Source organism: Lycorma delicatula, chromosome 2 (assembly GCF_047948215.1).
Source record: "Lycorma delicatula isolate Av1 chromosome 2, ASM4794821v1, whole genome shotgun sequence".
NCBI lineage: Eukaryota > Metazoa > Arthropoda > Insecta > Hemiptera > Fulgoridae > Lycorma > Lycorma delicatula.
This window is the reverse complement of record NC_134456.1, coordinates 32,826,877-32,839,993: the sequence shown is the minus strand read 5'-3', so window position 1 is coordinate 32,839,993 and position 13,117 is coordinate 32,826,877. Positions and strand designations below refer to the sequence as shown.

At 31.0% G+C, this 13,117-nt stretch overlaps 1 protein-coding gene across 3 annotated transcripts in view; it reads left to right on the top strand.

The window, feature by feature from the left end:
* Rok (Rho associated coiled-coil containing protein kinase) overlaps nucleotides 1–13,117 on the top strand; it is a 147,345-nt gene that overhangs the window by 105,070 nt on the left and 29,158 nt on the right. For all 3 annotated transcript variants that reach the window (XM_075358615.1, XM_075358616.1, XM_075358614.1), the window contains 3 exons: nucleotides 1,078–1,171; nucleotides 6,279–6,499; nucleotides 10,209–10,431. In XM_075358615.1, coding sequence (XP_075214730.1) covers nucleotides 1,078–1,171; nucleotides 6,279–6,499; nucleotides 10,209–10,431 — 538 coding nt within the window. The remainder of the gene's footprint in view (nucleotides 1–1,077; nucleotides 1,172–6,278; nucleotides 6,500–10,208; nucleotides 10,432–13,117) is intronic.

Genomic DNA, 13,117 nt, shown 5'->3' with positions numbered 1-13,117 from the left:
TTTTTCAATCTTCTCTGTTTATTTTTAGTAATCTTGTCTATATTTTTTCATTCCCCTCAAACATGTTTTAAAAGCAGTTAGTTATATCTCATTAAAAAATAAACCTAGTAAATTTTAATATCTTTCACTGTTTTTAAGCATAATAGTTACACAGTCTATGTTGTAGTGTTCTATTATATAGATTTAAAAAATTAAAATTTTCACGTAAATTTTTTAATTCTTTAAATTGCATGAATTCTACTGTATTTTTTTATTTATCTTCAGTTTTTTGGGCTCTGTGTTTTAAAAAATATTTTCAGAGTTGTAAAACTTTTATAAAGTTACTTAATTTTATTTAAATCTTTGATTATGCATGAAAACTTTTTTCTTAATCTTATATCTCTAGTCCTGTAAAATGAAATTGTTTAAGTTAATTGAAGTTTCTTAAAATTTCTGTCAAAAATTGTGATAAAATTACTTCAACATATAATACAACTGTAATAACATATTTAACTTCAACCAGTAATACAATAATAATTTTTTTTTTTAAATATTTGACAGAAATTATTTGAAAATTTACAGGTTAGTTTTTTTTCACCCACCAAAATACAAATAAAGTTTAGGCTTGTATCCAGATAACACCTTTGCATTTTTCTGATACTCAAAGTTAGATCCTCAGAAGGTTATTGTAATTTTTTTTATTAAAAGATAGCAAATGGCATGTTAAATTGATCCCTTCCATGAATGAACCAACATCAGCTAAAATGTACAAGCCATTAATTTGGGTATACAATACTCAAATTAATGAGTGTTGCATTAAGTTTTCTGTATATGATGTGTGTGCATACTTTCTGAATTCATATATTTGGTGCGTAAAAATGTTATGTGTATTAGGTAAGTGTCGTTATTTCTGTAGTACTTTACTGTTTTTATCATACCATCATTGCTAACATAATAAAAAATAAAAAGATTATTACTTACCTTTGTTATTTCTATGTATTATTGATTTTTTCTGTTGAAATTTTATTTTTAAGATTTAGATTATATAATAAAATGAGAAAGGATAAACTACTAAAATCATTTAACAATTATTTACAGATGAAAGAAAGAGAGGTTGATTATAAAAAGACTGTAGAACAATTAATGAAGGATAAAGAAGACTTGAGTCACCAGATGAAATTAATGCAAGAAGGTAAGAATAAAATTTATATTAGTGTCTGTTATATCCATATAGATTTTCTACTTCCTTTTGCAGTTAAGGTCAATCATTCAGCAGTCATCATGATTATCAGGCAGACTGTTTGAGGAAGAGGGATGGATGCTTTTGCTTATCTTTAAATTTATATGTTTTTTAAGATTTGACTATAAACCTGTTCATTTTATCTCTATCTAACACTTCTTTAAGATCTTCAATATTTAACAAATCTTCAAAATTACTTATAGAGTTAATAAGCAAATAATTCTTCCTAAACTAACCTTTTTAAATATCAGACTGTTGTATTTGAACAGAAATATATTATTAATGTTGTCAGTATTAGTATCAACTGTTTACAAGTTTTATCCAGTATATCCATATTCCAAAACATGTATTGATTTGTACATTATTTCTAAACAAATTTATGTCTTTACGAAAGTAAATTTCCAATTTTTCAATAAAATATTTATAATTCTTGATTATATTTTCTTCCTGATATAACCAGTTGTTTTCAGCTCCCACAATTAATAAACAGGAATTTACAGAATTAAATATAATGATTGTGATAGTATTTACATAGAAAAAAACTAACAAATCCTTTAAAACTAGATTTCTTGAACATTATACAAATAACAAAAATAATAAATTAGGATTATCTAATATGGCCCACCAATAAACATTCTATTTCTGATATTCATAAATTTGGAAATATTATAAATTAATAAAGATGATGTAAAATTAAATATATTAGAAAAATATTACTATACCAGGTGTGTAAATATGAAACCGGAATTTTTGTATAGAAAATACACGTTTGTTGTTTGAAAATGATAAAAAATATTTTATTCGAAATATTGTCCATCGCTAGCTGTACATTTTTCCATCTCTCTGACAATTTATGAATGCCACGCCAAAAAAACTGTTGCTCTTTTGAGGCAAACCAGTCATTGACCCATTTTCATACACTTTCATAAGAAGTGAAGCGCTTCTCAGCAAGTGCATGTCCTCCCATGGATGCAAATAAATAGTAGTCAGACACAGCCAACTCTGTTGAATAAGCCACATGCAAAAGTATTTCCCAACTGAACGCCTCAATTGTTTCCTTGACCGGTTTTGCTATGTGTGATGGTGCATTATCATGAAGCAAAATCACTCTGTGTTGCCTTTTTTGATATTCTGGTTATTTTTCAAGCAATGCTTGATGCAAATCAATCATTTGTTGTCTGTAGCGTTCAGTATTAACGGTTTTGCCAGATTTTAGCAGCTCATAATAGATCACACCCTTCTGATCCCACCAAACATAGAGGATTGTCTTTTTTCCGTAATGATTTGGCCTTGAAATTGATGTTGATGATTCACCTGGAGTTACCCATGATCTTTTATGCTTAGGATTCTTGAAATGTATCCTTTTTTCATCACCTGTCACAATTCGATAAAGAAATGACTTTCTTTTGTACCTGGGGAGCAGCATTTTGTAAGTAGTTTTTCGGTTTTCTTCCTGTCTTTCATTCAGTTCATGTGGAACCCATTTTCCCATCTTCTGGATCTTTCCCATGGCTTTCAAACATATGGAGACGGCTTCTTGTGTTACATTTAATTGATCCACAAGTTGTTGTTGCGTTTGAGCGTCATCCTCATCCAACAATGCTAACAATTCATTGTCTTCAAACTCTTTCGGTGGTCTTCCATATTCTTTGTTTCTCACGTCAAAATCACCAATTTGAATTTTTTAAACCACTCACAGCCCTGATTTACCAAGAGCCTGCTCACCATAAGCTTCAAGAAGCATTTGATGCGATTCTGCAGCAGTTTTCTTTAAATGGTAACAGAAAATCAATGCTATTCGCAAATTGTAGTTTGTTGGTACAAAACTCAACATGTTCAATTAGTTCATGCTAATTAAAACTATGCTGTTATAATGTTGTGAGTTAAAAACCTTTGTCAGCTGTCAAAGAAAGAAAATGGCGCCAATGATGCAGTTTGACAGTAACTACATTGACAGCTTGGGCCATCTATGGGTAAATTCCGGTTTCATATTTACACACCTGGTATAAATACAAACAAAATTTCAATTTGATAAAGACATAAGAAAATACTTGAAGGAGATGATCTTCTGAAAACTGCAATAGATTGTGTACAATTAATACACAATTTTCATTAGTATTTTTATTTTTTTTAATTTTACTTTGCAATAATGGAATTATTTCAATCGTAACTGAGGACGTAGGATATTCGAAAGTATTTTTCCATAAAAATATTTTCATGGAAAAATTAATATGTCTTACCTCAGTATTCTGTATTGGGTGGTTTATTTTAACAGCACAGAGTATAATATAAATATTAAAAAGACTAATTTCAGTAAAATAATTCATAAATAATATGCAACTCCAGAGACTAATTGAATGGCATATACATAGAGCCCATCAACTCCACATAATATTATGAAAGATTTTCAGCAGATTTCATGAGTCTATATCTAGTAACCTCAACACCGGTCACCATTGTTTGAGAAATTTTAACTTCGATATGCTCTTATATGATTTCTTGTCTTAAAAGGTATTCTGGTTTACACAGTTTTTCACAGTAATGTTAATAATTGCAATAGATCCTATATTCCCAATATACTTTGTCATGAATAACGTAAATTTTCACAATCAGTGGTGCAAAAAAAGATTGCAGTATTCAATTATAATTATTTAATAATAATTATATATCCAATTTGCTTTTCTCTGTACTCTGACCAAGAGATATAAACAGATAGTATGTAAAAAAACAAGCATTTGTCAGCATATTTCTCATATTGCTTTTGTTTCACGTATTATTATTATGTTTTATGACCACATAAGATCACTTTAGTCCATTATCCAAGTGTCTTCGATGGAGCTGTTTGGACTTTGCAGTCCTCCCAGTACTTTTTCATGCGTTCTGAACTTTTATGTTCTTTCTACTGTTGAAAATGTTCGTGTTGTGAGTTTTTTCTTATCAGTGTGAAGCAAGTGTTTTTGTTCTTGATTTTCTTGTTGGATTTTATCTTATCTGTGGTGTCTACTGGTGTAATGCCAATTTCCTTCAGATCTTCTCTTATTTCTCTGATCCATCTGCAACCTGTCTTGGTGTTTTTCAAGTTGAGATTGTACTGTACTAGCTGTTTCAGAAGTTTTGAATCTTGCATTCTCATGATATGTCCAGAGAATCCTAGTCTCCTCTTATGCATGGTATCAATGATGGGTTCTACCTCTTTGTAACACGACTTTATTGGACACAGTCCACCACTGCTGATCTTAATGGTACTTTTTATTGATGCAAGTTCTTCCAATTCTTCTTTCGATTTTCTGGAGTCTGTCTGTCTCTCTTTGATTGTTCATTCAGGTGGAAGAGTGTTTCTGCTGCTTCTGGTTTTATAACTGTGTTGTAGTGTCTTATTTTTGCGTTTATTGATAGGCATTTTTTATTATAAGTGTACCAGGTTAATCTTTGAGGTTTAGCTAGTTTTTTTCTTATTTGGATTGAGTTTTTTTTGTTTAGGTTGTTTGTTACTATTTCTCTGAGGTATTTAAATACCTGAGGTAAATTGGATTACTATTTTGATTTTATTATCATTTATGTTTACTTCTTTTAATCGTTTGGTTTTTGGGGCATAATTTCTTTTCAAATGATATTTTGGGGGCCAATTTAATTTGCAAAGTTTTGAAGTTCTAATATCTGTGATTTAGCTTCATCAATGTCATTTGCTAGCAGTGTAAAATCATCAGCGAAACCAAGACAGTTTGTTTTGATTTTTCAGCCTATTTTTAGTTTTTGGGGCACTTATTTTGAGCCAGCACTACCATTTCTAGAGCAAATAGCAGTGATAGCCCATTGTCTTGGCATACTCCTGTTTTGACCTCAGTTGCTCCCAAGAGCTCACCTCTTTATTTTACCTTTGAGGGTTTGTGAGGATCAGTTTTATCATCTTATTGTTTCCAATAAAACTGATATAAACAAGCCCATTATCTACATTTATGTTGGTTTATTTTTTCTAATCACATAACCACAAACCAATTATAATAAAATTTGCTGGAAAGATAATCTTAACCTTGATAGAAATAATATAACAAAAATAATATTTATGGGAAGGCATTCCCCCTTAGACTCTATATTTTTATCAGAATGCATTTAAACACAATAACTGAAATGACAAAATTCAAGAACATCAGTAGAAACATTTTTGAAATTTTAAGCACTGCTGATAGTATATGAAATATTAAAGTAAATATTACTGTGGTGTATTACAAAGAGTAACAATACAAAACGTAACAAAAAGGTATGTTATAACTATTATTACAATAACATTACTGTTAATGTAGTATTTGATGAAATACTGCCCTCATGCATCTATAATTTGATTTAGATTATGTTCCCATTCTGGAAATAAGCCTGGAATTCCTTATGCAAAATATTCAATAGTTATTTAACCCTATTTTGCATTATATCAGGGAAGTTAGAAAATCTTTATCTATTTAATTTATTTAAAATTATAAAAAAAAAAATCTTTAAAGATATAAAATTGTTTCAACATATTTTGTAGAAAATGTTAATCTTTTTAATTTTGATATAGGATCTAGCAATAATAAAAGTTAAAAAAAATGTATTTCTTGACTGATAAATTTTTTTTTACATTACCATTTTATTTCTTTGAGTAAATGCTTGTGGTGCAACTACCAGTATCCAAATGAAGTTAGTATTCCTCTAAGGTTGTTTTTATTAAGCCAAGTACAATATATTACTACCTCATTTGAAGAAACAGTATCTTTTTGGTTATATATTTTTAGAAAAGGCAAATGTTATTGTATTGTTTAGTTCTTTATATAAAACTGTTAATTGTAAATTTCTAACGATTGATATTGGCAACTAACATATGATAGCTCTAAGGTAAACTGCTGTATGATACGTGTACCAAAGGGAATCGTAGCAAACTGATTGTTACAGCTTGTGATTGGCAATGATGTGCACCATAAAATATGTAATTGCTTTTATGATTTTATATATATAAATATATATATATATGAACTTAATTGATTTTTTTTTCAGATGCCCTATAAACTTTACTGATTTTTTTTTTCAGATGCCCACCTTGCTAAGGGTTCAATGGATGAACTTGAGAGACTACGTAAACAGCTGAAACAAGAACAGCTTCTGAAAGCACAAGCTGTTAATAAGCTAGCTGAAATTATGAATCGTAAAGATCTGAATTCTGCTGGTGGTAAAGGAAAGAACAAAGTATCTTCTGCAGATCTTAGACGTAAGGAGAAGGAATGTAGAAAATTACAGCAGGAACTAACACAGGTATATTCAGTTTATTTTTATTTATTATTGTTTTTAATTTGAATTAAATTTTTGGTTGTAACAGTTAATAAAAAATTGTTAATAAAAAGTAAAAGAATAGCTTGTTTAAAACTGGAAGTTTAATGAAAAAAATGTTATTTATAAATTCAAAATGTGGACTAAATGTTAAATTATTTTTATGCATAATCCTTTTTGTATACTTTCATGCATCATAATTATACAAATAGTAATAACCGAACAGGTATTATTCATCGTACATTGTAAAGTAATATTTTTCTCAGCAGGCAGCTATTGTATTTTGTGTATAAGACATACGAGGTGTGATCAAAAAATACGATGAATAATTTTTTATTAAAAAAAGTAATAAGGTTACATAGAATTCGATTTAATCTCCTTCAAAGTACTGTCCTTGGCTAGCAATGCACTTACCCCAACGTTGACTCCATGACTGGAGGCATTTCTGGAAGGCGTCTTTCGGAAGGGCTTTCAGCTGCTCGGTCGTGGCCCTCTCAATATCAGCAATGATGTCAAAACATTTTCCTTTAAGCACAGTTTTAATTTTTGGGAAGAGCCAATAGTTGCATGGTGCTAAATCCGGTGAGTATGGCGGATGTGGACAGACAGGAACACTTTTTTTCGGCCAAAAACTCGCGAATGAGAAGCGAGGTGTGACACGGACGGCGCATTGTCGTGGTGAAGAAGGAAGCCATTGGTCCATTTTTCTGGTCGCTTTCTTCATACGTCGTTTCGCAAACGTTGCAGTACACTCTTATAAAATTCAGAGTTTACAGTTGTTCCCCTTGGAATGAACTCTGATCGCACTATGCCCTCACTATCGAAAAAACAACGAGCATGACCTTGATGTTGAATTTTGACTGACGTGCCTTTTTAGGGCGAGGAGATGAACTGGTTTTCCATTGGAAACTCTGCATTTTGATCTCAGGGTCATAGCCATAGACCCAACTTTCATCTCCAGTTACAATTTTGGCCATGAAGTCCGGATCTGCATGAAGACAACCCTTCAACTCCGTGCAAATTGACACACGATTTTCCTTCTGTTCATCACTCAAAAGTCGGAACAAATTTTGCACTCACTCGTCTCATTTGCGATTCGTTAGTTAAAATGCTTTGAACGGATCCGTACGAGATGTTAAAGTCTTCCAATAGCTCTCGAATAGTCATTCGCCTGTTTTAACGAACCATTGTTTCCACTTTTTGCACATTTTCAACTGTTTTTGAGGTTACTGGACGTCCTGCACGCTGCTCGTCTTCAACAGACTCATTTCCATTTTTAAATCGGTCATACCACTTGTACACAGTCTTCAAAGTTACCACATTATCGCTGTACACAGATTCTAACATTTCGTGAGCTTCTTTGGCACTCTTTTCAACTTAAAACAAACAACTTAATGTTAATACGTTGTTCAAAATCCATGTTGCGCGACAGGCACGATAAACACAACCTCACTCTAGCGGCTCTGGCAGCTGACTGGCAAGCTCAAACGTGTTACAACTTGTCCCTGCCTGTCTCAGTTGATAACGCTATTGAACAAATTACAGCATATGGATGTAGCGTCGGCAGTTGCCACTATAAAAATTCATTCACCGTATTTTTTATCACACCTCGTATACAAGGTGTCTGGGCTAAATTTATTCAAAAGTAATGGCCTATATTTAGAAAACCAGTCGTCCTAATCTCTTAAAAGTAGGCTCAATCAACAGAAATATACTCTCAAGATCAGCCGTAGTAATACACAAGAGTAGGCCAGCTGGACTCAAAATGCAGTTGTAGTAAGTAGTAGTCAGTCAAGATGTGGATTTCACAACAGAAGGCTCCATACATGTTTTCGTTAGCAGAGTTTCAACCAGTTACTTGTGTTCAAAGGTGTGTATGAACTGAATGAAATATCAGTCCTCCTACACTCAAAGTCAGTGGTTTACGACTTTGAGAGAGAGACTGGAAGCTTGGTTTCGCAAACTGGAAATCATCCAAAAGTTTCAGTTAATGACGAGACTGTGGATCATGTGCTGTGATCACACTGAAAGTCAATGTCTGATAGGATTGCACAAAAATGGCATCATCAGTCGGTTTGTAACACAACAAATGTACCTTGATATGCTTGAGAACTTTGCTCTTCTCAGATTCCTGCAGGCTTCAGTTTCCAACAAGATGATGCTCCATCATACTTTCATAGAGATGTTACCATGCTCTTGAACAACACTTTCTCCAGACATTGGATCGGATGAGGAGGCCCAACTGCATGGCCACCTAGATGTCCAGATATCACCCCTTTGAACTTTTTTGTTTGGGGATTTATTAAAAGTTGTCTGTACTAAAAGAAAAGTTCAAGTTTGCACGATTTAAAATAAAGAATTGTTGAAGCTGTTGATCTAATAACGCTTCAGATGCCCTTAACACCTGGCAAGAGCTAGATTATCATTTAGACATCTAACGAGCTACAAAAGGTACACTCATTGAACTTTACTAACTTACATTAAAACTTGGTGAGGTGCTGTGTTTTTTTTTTAATTATTAAATTATATTAATTGGCTCTCTTAATGTAAACTGTTGCTTTTGGATACCATTGCTTTTAGTCATAATTTGACAAACCAATCTGTAGTTATAGAAATTGAAAGAAAACATATTGACAAATATTTCTAATCCCTATCATTTTCAAGCTTATGGCAAAAGGACAGTAGGAAAATAGAGAGAGTAGATTTCTTCAAAAATTTCAATATGAACATAAAAATGTATTTGCAAGTTTCTCTAAATCATTACTAGGTTAGCTATGACTGATATTCAAATCTTTGAATAAAGTGTTTGATGCCTATGATTTATTCATCATTAGAATTATTTTATGTATGTGTAATGTGTAAATAAAATGAATATATATATATATATTTTAATAAAACTGATTTTAGAGATAAATTTCATAATTTTTAAGTAATAAAAGTCTCATGCAGGTTATTTTTACCCATTATAGAGATTTATGCGATGTAATCAGTACCACTTAATACCATTTTAAATTACTTTTTTTTAAATACACACAGTGAAAGAATACATATATCTACCTCTGCAATAGGTAAATATCAAAGTTCAAGAGCTACAAAAATATTAAAATTGTATAAAAACAGTGTATTGTTATTGTATAATATTAAAATTGTATATTGAAATTAAAATAAAACATTTCTATAAACATTTTATTCAACACTTTCAATATTGACACTAGCAGAGCATTTGGTGTTTCTTAAATACCAGTTGAGGTGTTCCACAGTATGTCTTAGTAAGTTCCTTTGTAGTAATATTCAGACTTATTTTGAATATTTTTTTTCGTTTTTGTAATTATCTCCTTAAATTATTTAATATATTCATGAAAGAATTTCACTCTTTTATTTAACTTTGTTAAATATTCTTTGTAGCTGTAATTTATAATCCTTTTAGAACTGTTTAGAATATACCGGATTAAGAAACATCTTTATGTGATTAAAAAAAAAAATTATGTTTTTCCACCAGATATCACTGATTGTGAATTAGATGAATATAGAAAAAACATATTAGTGAATAAAAGTTGATGTGCAAAAGGTACCACTCTTCAAATGCTGCTCGGTACCAAATTATAATTAGTAGTTTACTTAGAATCCTAGGTAAATTAAAAAACAAAAAATTTGAAGATCTAATAGTAAGAAATTTATTTTTCTTTCTTTTTAGGAACGAGAGAAATATGGACAGGAAGTTGTAAAATGGCAGAAAGAGTTGCAAGAATTGCAAGCTCAAGTAGTAGAAGAAAATACCAGTAAGTTACGGTTGCAAATGGAATTAGATTCAAAAGATTCAGAAATAGAACAACTTCAAGGCCGTTTGGCCACTATAGGTAGTGAGACTGCATCACTTAGTAGTGCTGATAATGAAAATGATGATGTATATCCACAAGGTTAGTACGTTATATGATTGTATTTGTATGTGAATGTGTGTTGTATGTTAAATTTGACCGCCCATTTTCTACAATTTAATCTTAATATAAATTCCTGTTATGCCAAAAAAGTAGAACTAATTGATCGAATCATTTCTTAAGGCAAAATGTATCTGTAATTTTGACTGCTTTCAGTCACAAAACATAATTAAATTTTTTTTTTTGTCTTCAGTCATATGATTGGTTTGATGCAGCTCTCCAAGATTCCCTATCTAGTGCTAGTCGTTTCATTTCAGTATACTTCCTACATCCCACATCCTTAACATTTGTTTTACATATTCCAAATGTTGCCTGCCTACACAATTATTTCCTTCTACCTGACCCTCTAATATTAAAGCAACTATCAACTACCAACTACCAAGATGCCTTAATATGTGGCCTATAAGTCTGTCTCGTCTTTTAACTATATTTTTCCAAATGCTTCTTTCTTCATCGATTTGCCGCAAACCTCTTCATTTGTCACTTTATCCACCCACCTGATTTTTAACATTCTCCTATAGCACCACATTTCAAAAGCTTTTAATCTTTTCTTCTCAGGTACTCCGATCGTCCAAGTTTCACTTCCATATAAAGCGACTCTCCAAACATATACTTTCAAAAATCTTTTCCTGACATTTAAATTAATTTTTGATGTAAACAAATTATATTTCTGACTGAAAGATCGTTTTGCCTGTTCTATTCAGCACTTTATGTCACTCCTGCTTCGTCCATCTTTAGTAATTCTACTTCCCAAATAACAAAATTCTTCTACCTCCATAATCTTTTCTCTTCCTATTTTTACATTCAGTGGTCCATTTTCGTTATTTCTACTACATTTCATTACTTTTGTTTTGTTTTTGTTTATTTTCATGCGGTAGTTCTTGCGTAGGACTTCATCCATGCCATTCATTGTTCCTTCTAAATCCTTTTTAGTCAAGGCTATAACTACTATATAAACAGCAAATCATAGCATCTTTATCTTTTCACCTTGTACTATTACCCCAGATCTAAATGTTCGTTAACATCATTAACTGCTAGTTCTATGTAAAGATTAAAAAGTAATGGGGATAGGGAACATCCTTGTCAGACTCCCTTTCTTAATACGGCTTCTTTCTTATATATTCTTCAATTATTACTGTTGCTGTTTGGTTCCTGTAAATGTTAGCAATTGTTCTTCTATCTTTGTATTTGAACCCTAATTTTTTTTAAATGTTGATCATTTTATTCCAGTCTACGTTATCATTGCCTTTTCTAGGTCTATAAATGCAATTATGTTGGTTTGTTATTCTTTAATCTTCCTTCTAATATTAATATACTTTTCCTGAAACCAAATTGATCTCCTAACACTTCTTCCACTCTCCTCTCAATTCTTTTGTACAGAATTCTAGTTAAGATTTTTGATGCATGGCTAGTTAAGCTAATTGTTCTGTATTCTTCACATTTATCTGCTCCTGCTTTCTTTGGTATCATGACTATAACATTCTTTTTGAAGTCTGACTGAACTTCCCCTTTTTCATTACACACCAGTTTATATAATCTATCAATCGCTTCCTCACCTGCACTGTGCAGTAATTCTACAGGTATTCCGTCTGTTCCAGGAGCCTTCTTGCCATTCAAATCTTTTAATGCTCTCTTAAATTCACATCTCAGTATTGTTTTTTCCCTTTCATCCTCTTCAACTTCCTTTCTTCCTGTATAACACCATTTTCTAATTCATTTCCTCTATATAACTCTTCAATATATTCCACCCATCTATCGATTTTGCCTTTCGTATTATAAATCGATGTACCATCTTTGTTTAACACATTATTAGATTTTAATTTATGTATCCCAAAATTTTTCTTAACTTTCCTGTATTATATCATTTCTCTTTCCACTTCTGAACACTTTTCTTTAATCCACTCTTCTTTTGCTAGTTTGCACTTCCTGTTTATAGTATTTCTTAATTGTCTATATTTCCTTTTACTTTCTTCATCACTAGCATTCTTATATTTTCTACGTTCATCCATCATCTGCAATATATCGTCTGAGATCAAAGGTTTTCTACCAGTTCTCTTTGTTCCGCCTAAGTTCACTTCTGCTGATTTAAGAATTTCCTTTTTAACATTCTCCCATTCTTGTTCTACATTTTCTACTTTATATTTTTACTCAGACCTCTTTTGATGTCCTCCTCAAAAATCTTCTTTACCTCCTCTTCATCAAGTTTCTCTAAATTCCACCGATTTATCTGACACCTTTTCTTCAGGGTTTTAAACCCCATTTTTAATTAAGATAAAATAATAAAAACAGATTTGATTATAATTTAAAGTATTCATAATTGTTCCAGACTTGCTGTTATTTTTATTACATTATTTAATTTAGACATATGATTTATTACCTTATTATTGAATTTTTATTGAAGTGTTAAGTCATAGTTAAAATCTAATGTTTCTAAATGCATTGTGTATTTTTTTCAATAACATAAGAATTAAGAATATAATATTGTTAATATATTTTGGTTTATCTTGTGTTTCCAAACAATGTGGCATTTCTTATTTTATTATGAGACCACTTGATAAAACCCTGTACTAATGTTTGCGATATGGAATTCAATATCATTCTTAATTATAATACTGTATAAGAATAATAAAAATTATAATAGTATAACTTAATACTTATACTATTACGT